Here is a 22,162-nt window from a genome sequence, read left to right as displayed (position 1 = left end):
TGGGGCGAAACTCTCGTTAATTCGACGAAATTTTTGCACTAATCGGTTAATTCGACGTAGCTCCATAGCCCGCCATTTCGCATTTCACTGCGGGAGGGTGGGAAGCATGAAAAAAAAAAACGGCCCAGAGCGGCGCTAGTGTGAAGCTGAAAAAAAAAGGGCAGCGTACGCCATCCGTACTGCCATCGCCATCAGCAGTGTGAGAGAGAGGGCGGTGATAAGCGGCGTGAGGGAAGCGAGGGCAGCCGGAAGTGCGTTCTTTCCTAGCCCTACCTTCGCGCAGTCGAGTCTCGCCTCATTGTGTGTCGTCGCCGCGTGCTTTTTTCGTCTACAGTCTTTGCTTCGCCTACGTTTTTGCTGTGCCTGCGCATCCTGCCGCTGCGTGCTTCGCGCAGTCGAGTCGCCTCAGCGTGTGTCGTCGCCACGTGCTTTTTGCATCTGCGGTGACGCTTCGTCTACTTGTTTTACTGTGCTGCGTGTGAGTGTATAGCGTGCTGTGCCCGCGCGTCTTGCCGCTGCGATGGCGACACCAGCAAAGCGGCCGAAGTATGAAGCGAAGGACCTCAACACAAAAGTGGAAATATTGAAGGCACTCAAAGACGGCGTTTCACGCGAAGACGTGATGAAAAAGTATGGAGTGAAGAGGACAACATTGGCCACGTATGTCAAAAATGAAAAAAGTATCTTGGAGGCGTTCGACAGCGAAAGCTTCAATGCTAAAAGAAAAAGGCTGCGGACGGCGGCCCACCCGGAGCTTGAAGAAGCCATACTGCGATGGATCGCAAACGCACGAGAGGCCTATCTCCCTGTGAGCGGGCCACTAATTTGTGCACAGGCTGAGAGATTCGCCGCAAAAATGAACGTCGAAGATTTTAAAGCCTCCGAAGGTTGGCTCGCTCGTTTTAAAAGCCGACACAACCTGACGTTCAAGAGTGTGTGTGGCGAAAGAGCCTCCGTGAGCGAAGAAGCAATCGAGGAGTGGCGGACCAACGGGCTGCCTGAACATCTGGCTGCGTATGACGCGAAGGACATATTCAACGCAGACGAAACAGCGCTGTTCTTCAAAGCTCTTCCGGACAAGACGATAACATTCAAAGGTGACCCGTGCACAGCAGGAAAACGCAGCAAGGAAAGGGTTACGATTTTACTTGCGGCCAACATGACTGGAACAGAGCGGTTGCCGCTCCTAGTGATTGGGAAGGCTCAGAAGCCGAGATGCTTTAAGAACGCGAGGCACCTTCCTGTTAATTATCAAGCTAACAGGAAGGCCTGGATGACATCCAGCATTTTCCAGACCTGGCTGCATCAGCTTGACCGCGTTTTGGAATGGAGAAGCGCAAGGTCCTCATGGTGGTAGACAATTGCAGTGCCCACTGCAAGGTGTCGGGCCTTGAATGGGTCAAGCTGGTGTTTCTCCCACCAAATACTACCGCAGCCCTACAACCCATGGATCAGGGAATAATTCAGTTCGTCAAAAGCAAGTACAGAAAGCACGTCTTGCAGCGCATGCTTCTGTGCATGGAAGCGGGCAAAAAATACGAGCTTACGCTCCTCAGCGCTTTAAACATTCTGGCTCATGAGTGGACCAGGACGCCCCCAGAAGTAATCGCCAACTGCTTCAGGCATAGCGGTTTTGTACGACCGGACTGCTGCGCAGACACACTGCCATGTGAGACGGCTGACGCAACCGCAGAGGACGACAGCTGCTTCGAAAATGTCTTGCCTTGTTCCGTGCGGCTTGCCGATTATATCACCATCGATGATGGTGTCGCAGTCGCCGGACAGCTGACCGAGGACGACATAATTCAGGATGTAACAAGCACCGGCAACGATGATTCATCCGAAGACGATAGTGAACAGCTGCCCCAGCCACCGAAGCGCAAGCGCACTGTTAAAGAAGCCGCAGAAGCACTGTCCGTGCTGGAGGACTTCTGCGAAGACGTTCCCAATGGCGCGCGTGCCACGGAGCACCTTGCAGCGATTAGTGCTATTGTCGTTGCTCAAATTCGCCCGAAAAAGCAGACGGTGATGACTAATTTCTTTACCAAGTAAAGGTATGACTGATCCCGGGCTGGCTCCTCGCCCAACGCCGCATCTCCTCCTCCCGTTCTCTCAAAGCTCCTTCGGCAGCTTTTTTTTTTCAACGGTCCCTCTCGGGGCCACCAATCGCGCTTCGGCAGAGCATGCAGGCACGAGGCTTCCCGCTGTCTCTCACTCGAGATCCTCTCTCTACACTAAGTCGCCTATGCGCAGACACATGGTGCAGTCGTTTCGCGCCACGCACTTTCACGTGCGCGGCGACGTAAGAGCAGTCTGTGCACATTTCGTTTTTTTTTTCTTGTCCATTCGATAATTCGACAGTCGGATAATTCGACAATTTTTCGCGGTCCCGTCAGTGTCGAATTAACGAGCTTTTACTGTAGCTGATGTCTGCCCCCCTGATGAAAGTGAAGACGAGGAGGAAGAGCTTGAAAACGAGACCGCTGACTCTGATCCTGTGGTGACACCTGCGCAGGCGGAATCGGCAGTCCAAATGCTGAAGAGCTTCTTCCAACGAGAAGAAGGTTCGGAAGTGTTTCTGCACAGCCTGTCAAGTATGGGTGATGCCATTAACAAAAAACGGCTGCGAGAGCTCAAACAAGCAAATATAAAATCCTTTTTCACTAGCCAATAAGTGGTAATTCCCACTCTTTTGACATTTTTTTTTTAAATTTCAGTACTAGTACTACTGGAAAAAAAATTCACTGCTTATTTTTCTCTAATAAAGTTTGTTCTCATAGTGTACCGTTCTCCTTATTACCTAGATTTCGCAAATTGAGATCCGCTGAGACTGCCAACTGCGCGCGCGCGCGCCAGCCGCGTAGGGATCACGCGGAAGCGGATTGCGCAATGCTGAACCTATTCTCTCTCTAAACGAAACTCCTGATAAACGGAACATATTTTCCCGGTCTCTTGAGGTTCCGTTTAACGAGAGTCCACTGTACACTACTCCATGATATTCGCTTACGACCGCTAAATAATTGATAATTAAAATTATTCTTCATGCTGTTTCAGTTTTGGTTCCATAAACGAAATGATAGCGGTGACATAGTCATACAAGACACAAAAAAAAACGGCGATATAGCTTTTGATACGTCATTATTCCAGCTATTGAGGGAGGCTGGTTTAAGTGTTGCAGTGGATTAAGCCTTCCAGCCCTAGTGGCATCATTTCACACCACAAAACAAATGTCCCACTCACGCTTCGGCACTGGAAGAAAATATGATAAATTTCACTAGGATAGTTCCTCTGGAATTCCTGTTGCTATCGGTATTACTGCTCTCACATTCCCATTGAGCTGCCAACCCTAAGGAAGAAGCAGCAGCACAGTAGGCGCAAGGTGAAGCCAAGGTATAGCAAATTTTTAGCTATGTATCCCGCAAACCATTCTTTCTTTCCCGCTATGATTTTTAAATGTTTGGTGAAGTGCTGTTTCAAGCTCGTATATACATCGTAAACATTTTTAAATTTTTCACTGCACAGGGTTTTGGACATGTGCTATTTTGACACCACCAGGGCAACGGTTGACAGTGGTGGCCACTGAGCGATGACACGCAATATTTCTAGAAGATCTGCTAGTCTTTTTGCAGATGCACCTATACTGAAGAGTTTGTTGGACTGCTGACATGAATATTACTCGTGGCAATTAGACGAAAGCTTAAATTAAATTTCTGAATGAATGGTAAAATGAAAAATTTTGCCATCTAACAAAGTGAATGTTCGGATCCAGCCAAGCCATGACAGTGTGGATGAGGGCGAACAGCAGCACCACAGGAAAGAAACGGTGAGAATAATAGACCCCTGACCTTGCACATTATGTTCTTTTAGTGCAAAGCACTTCTAGCTGCACTGTCCAGGTTTCAGCTGTGCGTGTCTGTGTGTGTGAAGCCTGGTCATGTGAAACCACGGAAGAATGCCAGCACTGCTGCCAGTTAAACAGAGAATGGCAGCATATGAGATGCGCTGCAGAAACTGTCACCCATCAGAGCTCTCACCCATCAGAACCATGACAAGTTTGTTGACAGGGTTGTCTTTCCGGCCGTCAATACACAGCCAGCATGTGACTTGGTCTTAGCTTCTCGCAGAATCTGTGACAGATAACACCAAGCTATACAGCAGTGCTTCTCCTCTTTGCACCACGGTCAAAACCCATGATGGAAGAGCGACTTTTCCGGTCGACTCCTAAGAATACAGAGAGATTGTGTGCATCTGGTCGGTACCTCAGCTCCGGTGGGCACCAGGTCTTGACGGAGTATGCGAGCTCCGTCGGGGAGGGTTCGCGGCTGCCCGGAGGCTGGTCGGGCGATCGGTGCTGCTGCTCGACAAACAGGTACATGTGCTGGCTGGTTGCACCATTCGTGCTGCCACCCTTGGCTGGAGCTGGCCGGGGTGCCGACACCACCACGTCACCCAAGCGCACGTGCTGGGTGTGATCGGTGTAATGGGGCACTCCACCGCCAACACCCACCAGAAATATGTAGTCCACCTTCTGGAAGGTGCCTGCAAAATACAAGTGTTTCACTGTAAAAGCTATTTCTTGATACGAATACGCACCAATATATAGAGCTTACTGACAATATATATGCGATCATGCAATCAATGTGGCAGATCATGCAATGTTAGAATATGCCGTCATAATTTGGGATACCTTCACTAAAAATAACACTGCTAAATCAGAGCGAGTTCAGAAGGACGCCCCACAATTTATTAACAATTAATATGGTCGTGCATCTATCAGACATCTCCTTAATCAAAGTGGTTTGCTTCCAGTCTCTCATACAAACCGCATCTGTTATTTGAAATTCTTTTTTCAGTTAATCAAAGGTGAATAGAATATTAACACCTCCAACATTTTATTGTACTCATCTGGATATAACACAAGGCAATGGCACAATTTTTCGGTGACACTATTAAACGCGAGAATTAACTCCCATAAGTACTCCTATTTCCCTAGAACGATTACAGACTGGAATAATATCAGTAAGGATGCAGTATCGCAACTGTCACTAAAAATGTTTGAAGCCCATCTTTAGTTTCCTTATATCTTTTCCACCACATGATATTGCTGTTGCATTTGTATCGTCTATTTTGCATTCCTGTTTCTTGATTCATTCTTTTGTATAATTGATTTATAATTTTATTTTAACATCTTAAGAGCCTGTTTATTGTTTCCAGCATCTGTTTGTATATTGTATGCCCACCCTGTTAAGCCTTTGTAAAAGATAGCAGTATCAATAAATAAAATAAATAAAAATCAAGAAAAGGGCAAGGCAGCTTTCTGGGAAGCACTGCCTTGCAAGGCAGTGTGGAATTCTATAGGGCTTAAAACGAAAAATCTACTTTGCTAAAAAAAATGATCATAATAAGCACACTAAATGGAAGGTCAGAGAAGTACCCTACCCAGGTGAAAATTTGTTAATGGGAACCTACTTTGTATTGGTTTCTGCTCGTTGTACTGGTTCCAACATGGTGCTTACTGGTTTTCTGCTCATCCCAGCAGGTAACCTAGCTGCTGGTCTTCTGTTGGTTGTATTGTTTCCAGCACAGCACTTACGGGTTTTGTGTTGGGATCTGCCGGTTCCTACTGACAGTGCTTCAGTTCTGAACTAGTTCTAGAAACTAACTTTTTCCTTTTCAATATGGACAGCTTTTTCTTTGCTTGTGTAGTAACAATGTTCTTCAACTAACAGAATGTTTCAGCTATCTCTTGCACTGAGCTAAAACTGGATAGTGCCAAACTTAATGAGTCAAAAACTTTTTTAAACATTTCCCACTAACACCTCTGGGATACTTTAATGGGGGGATATATAAGCATGAGCCCATATGGTATTAGAAATGTGAGTGTATGAGTTCCACATGCAAGTTGTATGTATTGTAAAATCGTTACACATGCTTTTATACAGTGGCAAGCACATTTCCATGCCTAGTCTGTGGGGAGGGGGAGGGAGGAGTATTTTTCATCCTTCAGAACAGTTTTTTTTTTTAAGTTCTTGTGGTAGTAGCTAGATGGCACAGTCCGGCATACAGCTGCAAGTGCTACAACTGCCATTCATGCAATAGGTGATGCTCACAGTATAGCGAATTCTTGTTAACTTTAACTTGCTTAATTTGAACTGCTCGTTTATTTCAGCCGATGTTTTGGTCCCAGCAATATCAAGTGCATTAAAAAGGCTGCCGTTGATATGAACTCCGTGTAATTCAGACAAATTCAGACAGCCTATATACTAAATTTTATGTACATGCAGTCAGCTCCCAATGATTTGAACTTGAAAGGGACCAAAAAATTTTTTAGGGACGTATTAAAAATATTCGTAAATGTCTGTTCAAACATTAAGACAGATGCATGAACATTAATACTGATTCATCTGGCTGTATTGTTGAACAGCCAGTTACGGATATTATTAGTTTAAATCCTTTAAAAGTGCTATGCAGATGTCCACTCACAAAAACCAGTCTTAAACCTGTGCTTACTAAATCTAACCCCAAGCCTTGACTGGAAACCAATTATGAATATCAGCGGTCGAAGGTGTAGCAAAGGAATGCCAGGAATCCCAGCACTCAATCTCAACAACCTCTTGCAAGTGAAGCATGCTGGCCTTACCCAAGAGGCGGGTAGTAGTGTTGCCTGCGGCTATGATGGCCGCCCGAGAGTGGCCAACTGCCGGGAGCTTTGTCGAGACCACCCGGTGGCCGCCTATGTTGCCCAGGGTGTACACGTTGGACTCGCCTGCATGAAAGACAAGTGCAGAAGCACAGGAACGGTCAGCATCAATGCGAGGTCAACCGGCACACTCTTGTGCCTACATAATGCACCCACACTGCTGCACTGTTTTTCAGCAGTAGACAGCCGACAGACAGAAAATGTGCATTTGAGAAATCCCCACTTCCCCAAACAGCCATAGAAGCAAGTGAAGACTGCACCACAAGGGGCCTGTATTTGCATTACAGAGACATGAGGAAGTTCACCTTGATGTGACATGCATTCATGCTTCAATGGCGACTCTTGATATGCTCTGCGTAGACATGTTTTCTTGACTCATCCAGAGCAAGAACACTTTTCTCGCATTAAAAAGAACCCATATGTATGCAGGGCTTTCATCAAAGAATAAAAACTACGATGGTTTAATGCTACACGCAACAAAGAAAACCAGTTAAAGGACAAATGGCCACATCTAGTACAAACTCAGTGCTGCTATAACCTAACCGATCATGAGATTCTGGAAATCACATAATGATCATACCCTGCTAGCCGTCACATGACCATGACAAAGCACTTGATCTGTTGAGTAAGCTTAACAAGCTACTGACTCCATGCATATGCACAGCCAGTTTCCTAGTCGGGCTACAGCCTGGCCTTAGTCCATTCGCTTCAGTCTGGTGCCAAAAACAAATTCTTGCTCTTTTACAATGTACTTGCGCCTTCATAAGGTTTTCAGATACATCAGTCATGGAGCCCTTTCAATCTAGCCGAAAAGCTATTAAGTACAACAAGTATTACGCATCACATTGCACATTCAGTGTTGCACATGCCATGTCATGGTTGAAAATTATGAAGAAAGCATGGCCGAAAGAATTCAGAGAGCATGAAACAAAGAAAAATAGTGGAACGATGATTCTATTGTTTACATTCTTTGTTTATGTGTCCTGCTTTCTGCATAAATGCAGCATGAACATTTTCCTGCTCCAGCTCAGCATTCATGCATGGTAAATCCATACTTGTGTTGCAACCAGAGGCAATGCTTGCCTTGAGTGGAGGTACTCAAGGCTAGTTCTACTTTTCTAAGTTCTAAGTGATGACAAAAAAAAAATAGTGGAAATCAGTTAGGTATCAATAATAGCTGCAGTAAAATTCCTGTAAAGAAACTGTTCTGGTAACACAATTAGAACATGCTGATTGTCCCAAAACAGGTACACACCAGGAATTTTCACACCCACAAATCTTTTCTATGCTCAAATTTGCTCAACAAAAGATTGACCCTGTTTGGTAAAATGCATGTTTTCTCAAAACTGAAGGCTCCAATAAAGTACCATGAAATTAATTTTCGAGGTGAAGCAATGTTGAGCCCTGCTTACACAACACAACACACAAGCATGCAAAACAGTAAAAGGCATGACCAAAGAGGCTCTATACTTAAGTTACGATACACTCAGTTAAGGTGATTTTTTGGTTTATGGTTTATGGGAGTTTAACGTCCCAAAGCGACTCAGGCTATGAGAGACGGCGTAGTGAAGGGCTCTGGAAATTTCAACCACCTGGGGCTCTTTAAAGTGCCTTGACATCGCACAGTACACGGGCCTCTAGAATTTTGACTCCATCGAAATTCGACCGCCGTGGCAGGGATCAAAGCAGCATACTTCAGGTCAGCAGCCAAGTGGCATAGCCACTGAGCCACCGTGGCAGCTGTGTGAATTTTTGGATAACATGAACAATGCGAGAGAATTTGGTTGGGTTTATGTTGTGCTGTGTTGTGTTGGGTTTATTGGTGCATAAGCATGTAAGGCTATCATGTGCCAAGCTCAAGGTAAGTTTGGTTGGTTTTCCACAGATTCAATGTTAAGAAAAATCCATTAGGGACAAACCACTATGCATATCCTTCGATTAAGATGAATGTTGCATGGCCACGAATCACGGTGGCTTTACCACAAGTAATTGTGGTGCACCAACACGGCTTTCTCAATGCAAGCAAGCAAGAATGCAGTGTACAGATCCTACATAGCCAGATCTCAGCGTTTCAACTATTGTAGCATCTGAACCTGCACCTTCATAATGCTGTGCTATGACATGCCAAATATCAACCACTACATGTGTGCGTTGGCTGCATCGGACATTAAGATACATGGTGCACCTGCTTGTGATTATGGTAATGGCTGTGCAGTGGAATTAGTGAGATTACAGACAGAAAGGGGTAAAAAGAAAAAGAGAAAACACAATTGTGCAATTTCAGAGCCTGTAAAACACAGTCAACAAGCTCAGCACCTATGGAGTGCTCAAAACTGGAGGGAATGCAAATGACAGGAATATAAGGCAAATATAAGTCGCTGTATAAAAGACACAGTTGAAGAGCAGACGACCGTGCAAGTTGGTGTTTCATAATGGCTGGCAGATAGCACACGACATCAAGGATAAGGAAAGAGCTGGACAACAACAGCACTGTTGTGGTTCTATTCTTTCTTCATCCTTGCTGCTGGTGTCCACTGTGTGCCAACCATCATGAAACACAAACTTGCCCAGTCATCTGCCCTGGAACGAAGAAGATTATATATATATATATGACAAAAGATGTGAGTTTGTTTCATGCTCTCACTGTTAAGCTCACTTCAAGCACAGCACCATAAATGTTCTTTCTGCAATTATCCTTTCACCGCAAAGTAATTTTATTCATTGTTCTCAGGTAATAGATATTTTGATGCACCATGCATGCTCACATAGGGTTCTGGGTGCAGTTCTGTTGAGACAAACAAACTCTCGTGGTCTCGAAGGGCGTCTACTGAAATGTGCAAGTCGTAGGCTTTATGAAGTCTTTATAAAGACAGGAAGGGAGAGAGAGAGAACCCGCAAAGTTTTACATAACAACAGCTCTTGACTTTTTTACGATGAGAAATATCTATAGATTTAATGAGAAATGACAACCTGATGAGACTTGGTATAATTAAAGCCCCTGTCCACGGTTGACAGTAAGAGTAACGAATTATCTCGTGCAGAATAGCAGATAACAGAAAAGAAGCCAACAATACCATGCACGCGCGAAACAGGACGCTTCCCACCTTCGGTCTTGTAGCGCACGAACGTGTTCTTGTTCTCGATCATGACATCGACAGCGAGCTTCTCACAGTACTGGGCTGTGATGATGGCAATGGTCGGCTGCTGGGAGCCATGCACTGTGGGCATCTGGCGGACCATCTTCACTTCTGCATGGCAGTGCAAGATATGTGGTGTAAAGATTTCATGCTTATGGTAGGCCTGCTTGCTTTGTTTCACTTCCTACGCATTATCAGGAATAAAAGTTACCAGGATGTGCAAACAGTGATGCAAGCAAGTCACTGCGATGTGATCGTGCCAATGAATGTACACCTTACTAAAGTAGCTCCGAATTGCACTTCCAAAAGTGTAAGTCTCAAGCTACTCGCTGATAACTATGTAACGCACTGTGGTTATGGCACATGTCATACAGTCTTTTCTCCCGAGCAGTGCCTCATGCAACTTCACTCAGGAACTGCAAGGCGAAAGAGTGGAATTAAAATCATGTGTGGGAACATTTTTGTGATGTGTGTCTTCAGTTGCTGTCGAAAGCATAATTTTTTTACCGATCATTACAAATGGAATAATCTGCATTCTCATAACCAACAATTATGTCTAAATTTGGTTGTTTCAACAAAAGCAAAAGTTGTGTTTAGGTCAGACCACTGCATCAAGTGCATGGAGTATAGCGCACTGCAGTTCCTGTACAAACCATGAGGCAGAACCGACTTTGAAGTCACTGCAAGAAAACAGCAACAATGCAGGGCACTACACTTACTGTGGCTGTAAATTAGGGGCCAAACAGTGTTTTTAAGACTGACACTGGTGCTTCCAATAAATCCAAATGCTTCCATTCGCACACCACTCCACCGTTCATCTGCTCTCTTCAACTACACTTCACTGATTAACTCGGTAGTACCCTTGTTTACCAACACAAGTGACACTGCATTTCAGATAGATGCTACAGAATAAGTATACTCTGAAAATAATAATGCAAACAAAGGTGACTAGGTGTGTTCCGAGTAGGCTGAGTGAGGAAGCCTAACTCAGTTTGACCTCTCCAACTGCCTTTATTCAGAAACTTCTCTCTTCAGTCTTGTAAAATGTGCTGCCCTGATAAAGGAATCATGAATATGTTCAAAGAATGATGCACTGTTCACATATAAGATTACAAGAACACATGGATTGCCATGTTGAAGTTGACTAAACATGGCAAAGGACTTTTTATTTTTGCTCTCATGATTTTTTTGTCTTTGTTTCAGCAGCTGAAGAGTGGCTATGATACCACAGATGAATTGAGACAATGCTGATGTCACGTGAGGCGCACAAAAATAGCGATATAATTTCTCCTTCAATGTTTTAATGTGCAATAGCATTAGAAGGCCCGTTTGGCCAAAATGTGTTGTTGGTCATAAAATCCACCCATTGTCTGGAGGAAAGTGACATCATCAGACAGGATGGGACATCATCAGTAAAGATGTCAACAGCTACTAATATATGCTATCACACTGCAAACATATAATGGAATTAGGTGTCCCTGCAAATTTTTTATTTGCTCCAGCTCTCACGCTGGCCTGCCCTAAGGCAAATAAACAAGAGCTAGCTATTACATCACTGTTTCATATGCGTCACGTGGCCTCAGCATTGGCTCAACTTTTCTGCAACACGTGATAGCCACCCGGGCTGTTTACACCAAAACAAATACAGAAGGAGAGCAAAAGTCAATTTTTTAATTATATGCCAGGCTTAGACAACTTCCACATGGCAGTCGATATTCACTGATGTCTTTTTCACCATTACAAAAAAAAAAAAGACTATACACCAAAATCTGGTGCTCTAGCCTTCAAGGCACACATGCCTTTAGAAGCTGCGTATCAAAACTACTAGGACTGCGGCACAAAGACCAACAGAGCTATTTTCTCTCCGATGGAAAAACCCAGAACTGCCGCGCATGCCCATCTATCACAAACGAAAAGAAGCGAACACAGCATCCTGACACCACCATGTTTGACTGTTCTTTCATTTAACTTTTTTTTTTAACTGTTCATATAAAATGAGTTTCCTGCACATTAAATTCAGTTTATAGTTTGCACCCAGCCAGTGTGTGTGGTTCTTGCGTCCAGTATTGTTCGTTCCCTTGAGTAGCGCATTAATGAAGTTAAATTTGGACATCACATGGCTGTAGTGCTGGAATGCGGAAGTAAGTGTCAATGAGCAGTTTACATTCACAGCCTGTTCCACCAATGTTCCGAGTTACGCTAATGTTCATGAGCTTCCTCAGAACAGTACTTGTACACTCAAGTGGAAGTCTAACAAACTTTACTGAAGAAATGAACTAGTCAACATAGAGTCAGCGTAATAAAATAAGTGAAAATGGTGCACTTCATGACCTTTTGTAAAAACAGCCTGCAAAGCAGATATCAGCCTTTGTGAAAGCTATGATGAGCTGTAGGGCAATAAATGTGCACTCCGTGTGAGTGAAAAAGGGCCGGGGAGATAACTTGCCAGTGTCATTCTGGACCACCCGGGTGAAACTTCCAGACTCCATCTCCTTGATAAGGTTCTTGGAGAGCAGTTCTCGCAGGTGCAGATGGACCTCTTCGGGGGCATGGTGGCTGTTCCTGGGCAGTTGCAAAGGGCACAGAACAAACATGGCTTGTTCACATGAACTTCAAGCAAGACTTCCTTAGTAATAATCTTGGCTGATTAAGAGAGGTAACCGCTCGCAGCTGCACTATCCTTAATGCCCACTACGCAGCGAAATGCTGTCATCATTTGTTGCATGTGTTCATGTACTACACAGGTCAAAAGAAAAATGCTGCAGCTGCATGGAGTGATCAGGTGTACGAATGCAGAGCTGAAGTCTGTGAACACTGTTTATAACACTCTTTCAACACAAAACTAGACATGCAGTAAGGCACAACACGTACAAGCACTACTTGAGATCAACATTTATAGGGCTCCTCCCTTTTCCACAACAAAATTTTAGTTGGGAACATTCATGCTACATTTTTTTTCTGTTCCGTATTCTATTTATCGCCAAGATGTTATCGCTGTGTATGACAGACTAGCACATGACTGTACTCAGGGAAGAATGACTGACTGGCATTCCTCTAAATTACACAAATTGTGAGAAGAAAGCTGAAATCCATATAGGTTGGCTGTCCCTGGAACCTGCTTGATTGGCCACACTGTGCATACCCATAGAAGCAGCGCCTAAAATCCCAGTGGAAATGGTCCACTGGGTCTTCAGAGCACTGCTGCAGCCAAGCGGCAATGTTAAATCACTCAGGTATCCTTCTGCCCCTGAGAAAAGGAGAGTATGGTAGAGAGAGGAGAGTATAGCAGCAAAAGACCTGCATGCAGTTGTGTGAAAACATTAATGATGGCCTGACAGGGCTTCCCACAACCTGAAACACGTAGCTGCTAACAAAAATGCAGCACACAATTACGGACTCTTTCATAACTGGTTGTTGCAAAGCGACCACGTCCAGGCACTTCAGAAAAAAAATTACTGCCCCCCACTCCATCCCTCCGAGAAAGAATGTTACGGAGCCCCTGGCCATGTCCCCTGCCAATAAGTAAAGTAAACACCCCACTATGGCACAGCAGACTAAGTCAAAGTCAAAGTTGTTTCAGCACCAATGCCACTGGACAAGTGTGATTTTGAGGGGGAGCAAGCAAAAAGCCTAAAAAGGCTTGACAAAGGCCTGCACCCCGTTTGCAGATGGTAGAGTGATGCAGGGCCACCATGATAAAAAGTGCATGCAAGTTGCACAAAACAAGCAAAAATAAAAAAGCACATGGCAGTAGAAACAAAACTATGCACAAGTACATTAACATCAAGACAAGAATTACAATGCAAGTGAAATAAGGCAAAAAAAAGGTGAAAAAGCTGGTTACAAGGTAAGGCTGATATATGGAATTTTACAAGATTGAGCACTTGAGAAAAGAGCGATAATATACATATAAAACAGAATCACAGAGGGCTCATAAAAAGTAGAGAGTACATTTTTGGAAATGGCCAAAATGTTTAGAGATTTAATACTTTCAATTTAATCATTTAATGATCAAGCGTTTGTGCCAAATCTTAATGTGAATTCGTGTGAAACATGAGCATGTTTCAGGTGAATCCTTCAGTGTGCAGAAATTACCTATGTGAGGAGCACAGAGCACACTGTTTGGTTCGTGGAAACAGAAACTAGTATGTAATATCTTTTAAACAACTTAGTTGACAAAATCGGCTAAGTCTTGTTTGGCTAAGTTGACTGCAGTTGTGTACTGTAGTTATGCCATGGGGCTGCTGCCAGTCGTTGTGTTAGGCATGCACTGAGACTCACACTGATAATCATGTATGGCTGTTTCTTTGAAACACCAAGGCCTCATGATCACGGTGTGTGACCCCATTTGATAGAAACCTTCACACTGATAGCTGGTTATCATAACTTTATAGACAGGTGAAGCCAACTCTCAGAAAAACATGATGATAGTGTTGATCTTACTTTACCATTAGAAGATGACACACTAGTGACTAAGGCGAAAAGTAGGCTACCACATTTGGTTCACAGCCTTTTTATCACTTGCAGAAAGTTAGCAAAGTGATACAATACAAAAAAAAAGAAAGCTAACACCAGGTAGGTCAGCAGGGTGACAAGCCAGATGATGAAGAGACACAACTGGGAGGATAAGGAGAAAGCAAATCTCCAAAGAGAGAGGTTGGATTGCCAGCCTAATGTCACACCAAGCTTGACACACTGAAAGTTAACTGTTGCATGAAGAGAGTGGCCACAGGCACGATTGCACACACAGCTGTGGCACTTACTTTGACAGCTCGGCAAGGGACACAGGATTGGGGTAGGCTGACTCAATCATCTCCAGGACCTTCTCCTGAGTGAGCTCAGTCTTGGACTCAAGTGTGCTGTCATCCAGAGACACTGCAAGTGTACGCCCTGCTTTACAACTGACCACACCCTTAGCAAGTGGCCATGCACCACTGCACTACTGAACATGCACGCTATGTCGCAAACAAGAAAGGCCACCAAGATTTGAAATGAAGAGACTGACATTACAAAATAAGCTACTGGCTGTGCTCTCTACTATGTGAAAGCATAACCTAGATACTCTGGCTGGGCAATGTGTGCAACATATGCATGTTCTTGAGTCATACAAAAACGGTTTTGAGTATACACGGCTGTAAAATCCCTGCAAAGCACAAATACAAAACTATTATCCCATCTACATTTGGTGACAACTATCTTTTAACCATGAAGAGAAAGCAACCGGCTGTGGAGTGCCTGTAACAATGTCATTCTGCCAATGATTTGGCTGCAGGTTGGCTGCCTTGCATGTTGCTCGCTATGCAGTTGCTGCGCTGCATCAGTGATGAAGCTGGCGCCATCTACAAAAGCCTTTTATAACCGGATAAGCTTAAATGTTTCACTGTAAACAAAGAAACTGTTCTTACTGTTACTCTCCAATGTTTAAAATGTGAAATTACACTTAAAATATGCCTTAAATAAACAGCATTATTAATATTCTGTGCTTTAAAAGGAAAATATTAACTGCAGCCGGGAACATTACTCCACTGCGTAAGAAGAAGACATGTTTGGCTCCATAGCTTCGGCAGTATTGCCAAGAAAAGCTGTCACGGAGTGCGGCATGTCTTTCAAAATTATGACAACAGAAGAAGCACCACTCAGCTACCAGGTGCAAGGCTCTGTACCATTCACATACCTGGTGGAATAAAAACTGCTAAAGCAGCACAGTCTTACCAAAATGCAAGATACAAATAGTGCTGTTAGACTGATGCAAAGGTTAGAAATTAAGCAGGGGACACAGCATATCGGCATTCCTTTGCAATCAGGCAACTCTACAGTTACGCACAACTATGTTTGACCACAGCGCAAAACCATAAAATGCATATTCTGTCATGACCAATCAGGATTAGTTCAGGCAAACACAGCACTGTTCGAAGCACTAACTCTACAAAGCAGCTTCAATGTCAAACTGAGAGCCTGAAAGATATTCTAAATAATGCTTTAAAGCTAATCAACTTCTGTGCATTTACTCTGCACCCCAGTCCTCATAGAATCTGTCAAATGCTGTCAGAAACAGTCTTGTAAATTCATGGACCAACTTGAAGTACTTTCTTTCAGTGGTAAAGAACCTGATTCAAATACCGCTCTAAATTTCAAATAAATACAAAAAACATGCTCACATTTAATAGAAGCAGCTACAGTACCTGTGATCACAAAGTGAAAATTGCTAGATGCAATATGACCGCACCACGCCACTGATTTATTCGCAAGCAGATTCTTTGCTATGTAAGCAACAAACAGAGCGTTCTGCTAACATTTATAGCGGTCAAAGGACAAAATTTTTACTTTTATTTTGATATTTTGATGCGAGCTCTCAGCTACCCATAAACATAAAAGTGAAATGACAGTGCATAGGCACTGTCATTTATCATTTATCCCCTCAAATATATTTGACACGCTATATATATATATATATATATATATGAGAGAAGCCAACAGCCACAGAAACCATAAAAAAGATATAAATCAGCACATGAATTGAACTGGAATAACACTGCACGCCAGACAACAGAAGTGCATGAAGTTGCCGAAGCCTGAAATTAAACAAGCGTACGTCAGTACCCCGTTAATCGCGAGTTAACCACAGATAGTTAATTTCACAACCAATCTGCACATCATCGTTCCAAATGCATGGATGCATCAGGCATGCTCGTGGAGCCAACGATCCCAAGTACAAGCGTGTCAAACATGGCTGAGCAGCATCTCCAAGGTGCGAGTGAGAATACGGTCGCAACCTTCTCGGCGCAAGAGGTGTGCATGGCCAGCGTTGAGCTCGATGGTTCCCTCCAGCCGAGGAGCGAAGCTGCTCGGAAGCTCAGAGTCCTGCCCCAGAGTCAGGGAAAGCCAAGGGTCTGCAAGTCAGGCTGCCACTGGCTCAGCTGGACTGGTGCACTAATGCGCGGTTCGCGATTATAAAATCCTGGTTGGGATTCACAGAAACACTCCATGCTGAAGCCTTCATCATCATCATCAGCATCATCATCAGCCTGACTACGCCCACTACAGGGCAAAGGCCTCTCCCACGTCTCTCCAATTAACCCTGTCCTTCGCCAGTTGCGGCCACCGTATTCCCGCAAATTTCTTAACCTTATCTGCCCACCTAACTTTCTGCTGCCCCCTGCTGCGCTTGCCTTCTCTTGGAATCCACTCCGTTACCCTTAAGGACCAGTGATTATCTTGCCTTCGCATTACATGCCCTGCCCAAGCCCACTTCTTCCCCTTGATTTTAACTAGGATGTCATTAACCCGCGTTTGTTCCCTCACCCACTCTGCCCGCTTCCGATCTCTTAACGTTACACCTATCAGTTTTCTTTCCATAGCTTGCTGAAACCTTAAGGCTCACCAAAGAGTGCGCAAGGCTACCTGAATATGCTTACAGTACCCTACCTCAACTTTTGAAGGATTACAGAATAACCCAGAAACAGACTGCACACCTTTTGAAAGACCCATTTTTCTTTCCCCATGAGGGCTTTCAGCTGTCCAAAGGTATTGTGCTCCAAATTTAATACTAACATCTATGCAGACTTGATAAGTCAAGAAAAACGGCTATACTGGCTTCGAAACTCACGTAATCTCCATTTGCCATTCCGAAATTTTGTATTAGTCATAGTTGTGTGACCGCAGTGGAGATTATCAAATGGGGAACTTCTGCTGAGCCTTCAAGAAAGTTGGCAGCTTTTAGACCATAAAGACACATTTTGCGCGGCAGAGCAAGGGAAAAACAAGAGAATAAAAGAAAAAGAACCTTACTCGGACGTCTCGGAGGCTCAGTAATGTTTTCTAGTTGTCGCATCTCTATCTCCACTTTCCGCATGGTGGTGTATTTCACTTGCATAAGCTTCATGATCTTCTTTATGAAGCCCACATAGTCTGAAAATGAAGAAAGACCTCAATGCATGTGCGTAGTCAACCATCTTCAAATTACACATCTGTATTATTTTGAGCAATTAATTTCTGAGCCAACCAGTCAGGCTAGTAAAATATTTCCACACTGCTCTTCTTGAGGGTTAGACAGCTGACTACTACTGACTGCTGGGAAAACAACCAAACATGCCTGTACATGTACAGTTGGGCACACTACAAAGAGGGGGTACTGCAGAAGGACAAAACTATCAAAATTTGCACAACTCAGTTTGGTTCTTGCTGTTAGATATGGCACAATATTTTACAGACTGGTACACAAATAACATTTTTATGAACATGATTAAGTTGGAACAGAGTTAAAATAGAAACTATTCATGGCATATTTTTAACAAGTGCAAAAATTTACAGCAAACATTTCCTTCTCGCTACAGTGTAGGCATGACCCGGCAGATTCCTCATGTTGCTTCCAGGCTACATAAAATAAAAACAAGAGAAATAGGTCTGGCCTCTTTATAAGTCCTTTCGAGAACAGTGGGTAACATTAAGTTTAATGAGAGGTGGTAGATTGCAAAACCAAAGAGGTCATGACAAAATCTAGGTGCACAGCATATAGAACACTGAAGTTATGAAAAGCTTGGCACTGCCATGAGGTAACAAGTAAGAAAAAGTGCCACTGGCAAGCTAAACTAGAAAATGAAAAGTTGGCTCAAACCCAATTTAAAACGAACCACTGCATTTTGTTTGCAGTAATGCCAAGACAAAGATATCAATAATGGTCCAGATCATACACGTTAAAATGAAGTCAATTCATGGGTACCTAATTTGATTCTCAGCTACAGGGTCAATTCCATAAAATTCTGTGATCTATGCAAACCATGATGGCAAGTGAGTAGTGGCTGCCCTAAAAAGTCTTCTCCTTGCATAAGGGCTTTCTTGGTGATTTCACAGTCCTGCTCTAGTATTAATTCTGCAAAGTGGTGCACACCAAGCAATTCAACTACTGTGCACTGGGCACTGCACAAAGTGATGTGCAAAAGAACAACTACAACTTAATAACGTCCTTTGTAACCCATTGCAAGGCTCACTGCCTGGAAATGGTTTCGAGCTGGCTACAGACACTGCTTTGATACGATACAACCTAGTTGTGCAGTTGCAGAAACTGAACGATGAAGAGGGTGAGTTTCTGGCCAGAATTTCTTGTAGTCCTACCTCTCGGGAAATCACTGGGGCTGACCAGTTCCTTGAAGAATTCTTGGGCTAAGTGACGCTGATCATTCTTTGTCACTCCAGGTTTGAACCAAAACTTTAGCTCACGACTTTCCTGCAAGAGAAAGAGCCCCCCAGCACTTCTCAATTTAACAGTACAATGAGTGCACATTATGAAGGCAATGTGTCTTCAGACATTGTATGTGGCTGACATACAGGCTCGAACTGAACAAGAGGTGGTTCAAGCAGCCTCATGCAATAAGCACTGGCACTAGTTAACAGCTTTGGGAGCAAGAACTTAGCCAGCATGCCAAATTTCACATTCACCAGAAAACTCAAGCTAAACTGAAGCTATGTACACACACAAGTAACAGCAAAAAGGCACTTCCAAGCATGCTTTGTGCGTACAGACTGTACATGTATACCTGGCAACCTGTTGATTCTATACAGCAAACAAACAAGATAATGATGACAATATCAGGACAACTAAGCATTTACATGGGTGCAAAGGAAGCCCCTTTGTAAAGATCTAAGGCTGGAAAAAGGATGTAGGCTGATATACACATCAGCTCATACATACAGTGATAGACTGTTGTCATTCATCAAGCAAAAGATTGTGGGGAAAGCAACAAATTGTATTCAAAGTGGCACTCAAATGAATATGTACGGTTGTTTCAATGTCCAGCATGGCTGCCTAACACATCCATATTTGGGGTATAAGCTCCTAGTTGTACAAATCATAGCAATGTCAGCTGTAGTACAACGGCCATCCATAAATCATGTTACTAAGAGCTTCCATATTCTTACTCATTTTATGCAAAGCACGACAGTACATCGCTAGTTGATGCATGCGACACACAATACTGTTTTTCGCAAAAGTCTTAAATGCTTTCAAGGTTTCACAAAGGATCCAAGAGACAATAATGCTGAAGGAAATGACCAGCAACTCACTCGTGTGTGCACCTCTGTAACCACGTTGGTGAGAAACACACGAAACTCCAGCGAGATCTCAGGTGAATCGTCGTCGTCATCATCTAGAAGGAAATAAAGAAAAATGGAAGAGAGTAATCAGTGCTTCAAGGAGGCAGAGAGGAAAAAAAAATAGGAATTATGGTAGCTTGGGCTGTAGGTGCACTTATGTTATGATTAGTGTTGGCTTTATCTACTCACTAAAGTTCTATCTGTCCGACATTCGCACATGCCCAAATGGGAACAGGAGTGCACATGAAGAAATCTCCACGCATTTCTCTGCAAACATTATTGCGCTGCAACGAACACACACTAACACACGCACATTAAAACATTAGGGCGAATGACAACAAACAATACTAGGAGGTGTTTCAACTTGCAAACTTAATAGGACTAGAAACACGTTTTTTATGTGCAAAAGTAAAACTGAGCCCAATATAACTGCTCTTCATACAGTGCAGCAGCTACAGTCTTTCTCCAAAAATGGCCTGCTATTTAATTCCTGCATCTTTTCCAATCGCCAATGTTTTGCTGGCATTATCACGTCACTTTAGCAGCTGTCACGACAGGTGGCAGCTATTAGCTGGTTGAATTCAACATTGCGAAGAGCAGGTGCCAATTGAGAGCAAATTGGCAGAGAAAGCAAGTCAATAAGTAAACTTGATGAGTCATGTGCCTAAGCAAAAAAAAACTGTATTATGTGTGCAATAAAACAAATATACAAAATCAACCGGAACACCACTGATCACCATCCTGCAATCTCAGCAGCAAGAAGCAATGACTCCAGTACAGTGGGAATGACAAGTAGAGGAGGGCAGCCTTGGAACTGCTCAGGGACAATTTTTGATAGCTGATAACTGATGATACAGGCCACCTTCTAAACACTCTAATGAAGCTGAGTGATTTCACATATATGGTGTACTTTAATGCTGTACAAACATTTTTCAACTTTGATAAAAGGTGTTTTGGAACCATTAAGAAGAATTAATTTCCAATTTTCAATATAAGAGCTTCCCTCTGCTTATGAAGAACACATCTAACTGCTGCCAGGAACGTCTGCACTCACCCCTTTCTGTGTTTCAGCTTCGAGGTTTTCAGCTGTCGCACCAAGCTATGGTATGTTGATATGAGCGCTTCTTATCACAAAGTGCCGCTAATTCTTCAGCAAAGGCATTTTTGACAGCAGCCTTTTTTTTTCATGACTCCATGATTTTCGCAGGCAAGCTGGTGAGCCAACTATACACCGGGCGCCGGGGATCCCATGGACGAGCCCACCGACGGAGCAGGCGGTCAGGGCTTACAAACGCACTGTCGATGAATACTACGCGCAGCAAAAATTGGATTTAGCTGATTTACCACCACTGCACCCATCCTTATCGATCCGTGAAGCTCGCATTCTTCGCCGAATACGGTTTAATCTCCTACATACACCAGCCAAACTTTACCTATACCGGTACACTTCCACACCTCAGTGCCCAAATTGTCCACACACATATGCAGACATAGAACACTGCCTTACACAGTGCCACGCAGCCTTCCAGTCCCCCGCCTATCCTTTCCCCCCACCCCCACCGTGGCCCATCTGGCTCGCCTCCCTGGAACTGAGACTGCAACGTGCCCTCGTCGCCTTGGCCCAAGATGTACTGAACGCCTAATAGAAAGGATGTTCGAATAAAAATGTCACACCACCACCACCATGATTTTCTCTCCATCCTTTCTTTTAACTAGCATTACTGTCATACAAAGCAGCATCCCAATGATATGAACCTCACGGGCTCATGAAAAATATTCGTATCACCCAAAAAGCGTATTTATTTATTTATTTTTCCTAGGTCCACACCGGACATTACATGAGGGGTCATCATCAGCCTGACTACGCCCACTGCAGGGCAAATGCCTCTCCCATGTCTCTCCAATTAACCCTGTCCTTCGCCAGTTGCGGCCACCGTATCCCCGCAAACTTCTCAATCTCAAAATCCAAATGCTGAAGCATGGCAAATACACGCAAGCAGATCTGTTTACGACTAATGGGATTTATTTACAACCGTGCACCTCGCTCACTGCGTACTGCAACGGCGGCGCGATGAGGGGGGGGGGGGGGGGGTGAGAGCAACGCTGCGCTGTTGTATGAGTCGCGATGTTCGTATCATCCGTAGGGCGTGGTGCAGTGTTCGCAACACCCAAAATTTGGCACATAAGAAAGGTTAAGCGGGGTGCGACCGGCGTCATCGGTGAGCCGCTACGCATG

At 43.9% G+C, this 22,162-nt stretch overlaps 1 protein-coding gene across 2 annotated transcripts in view; it reads right to left on the bottom strand.

Moving 5' to 3' along the window:
• LOC149339118 (uncharacterized) overlaps positions 1-22,162 on the bottom strand; it is a 72,638-nt gene that overhangs the window by 11,503 nt on the left and 38,973 nt on the right. Inside the window, exons 3-11 of one of the 2 annotated variants that reach the window (XM_089547936.1) lie at positions 19,897-19,979; positions 18,949-19,060; positions 17,626-17,745; positions 16,611-16,727; positions 14,601-14,712; positions 12,284-12,399; positions 9,805-9,948; positions 6,641-6,766; positions 4,260-4,539 (exon numbers count right to left, since the gene is read on the bottom strand). In XM_089547936.1, the coding sequence (XP_089404062.1) occupies positions 4,260-4,539; positions 6,641-6,766; positions 9,805-9,948; positions 12,284-12,399; positions 14,601-14,712; positions 16,611-16,727; positions 17,626-17,745; positions 18,949-19,060; positions 19,897-19,979 (1,210 nt within the window). The remainder of the gene's footprint in view (positions 1-4,259; positions 4,540-6,640; positions 6,767-9,804; positions 9,949-12,283; positions 12,400-14,600; positions 14,713-16,610; positions 16,728-17,625; positions 17,746-18,948; positions 19,061-19,896; positions 19,980-22,162) is intronic. The other variant, XM_089547937.1, reaches the window with a different exon arrangement.

The sequence above is a fragment of the Amblyomma mixtum genome, chromosome 6 (assembly GCF_055824585.1).
Source record: "Amblyomma mixtum isolate Tamu chromosome 6, ASM5582458v1, whole genome shotgun sequence".
Taxonomy (NCBI): Eukaryota; Metazoa; Arthropoda; class Arachnida; order Ixodida; family Ixodidae; genus Amblyomma; species Amblyomma mixtum.
Note: the sequence above shows the minus strand (reverse complement) of the source record. Positions and strands in the feature narration are given on the sequence as shown.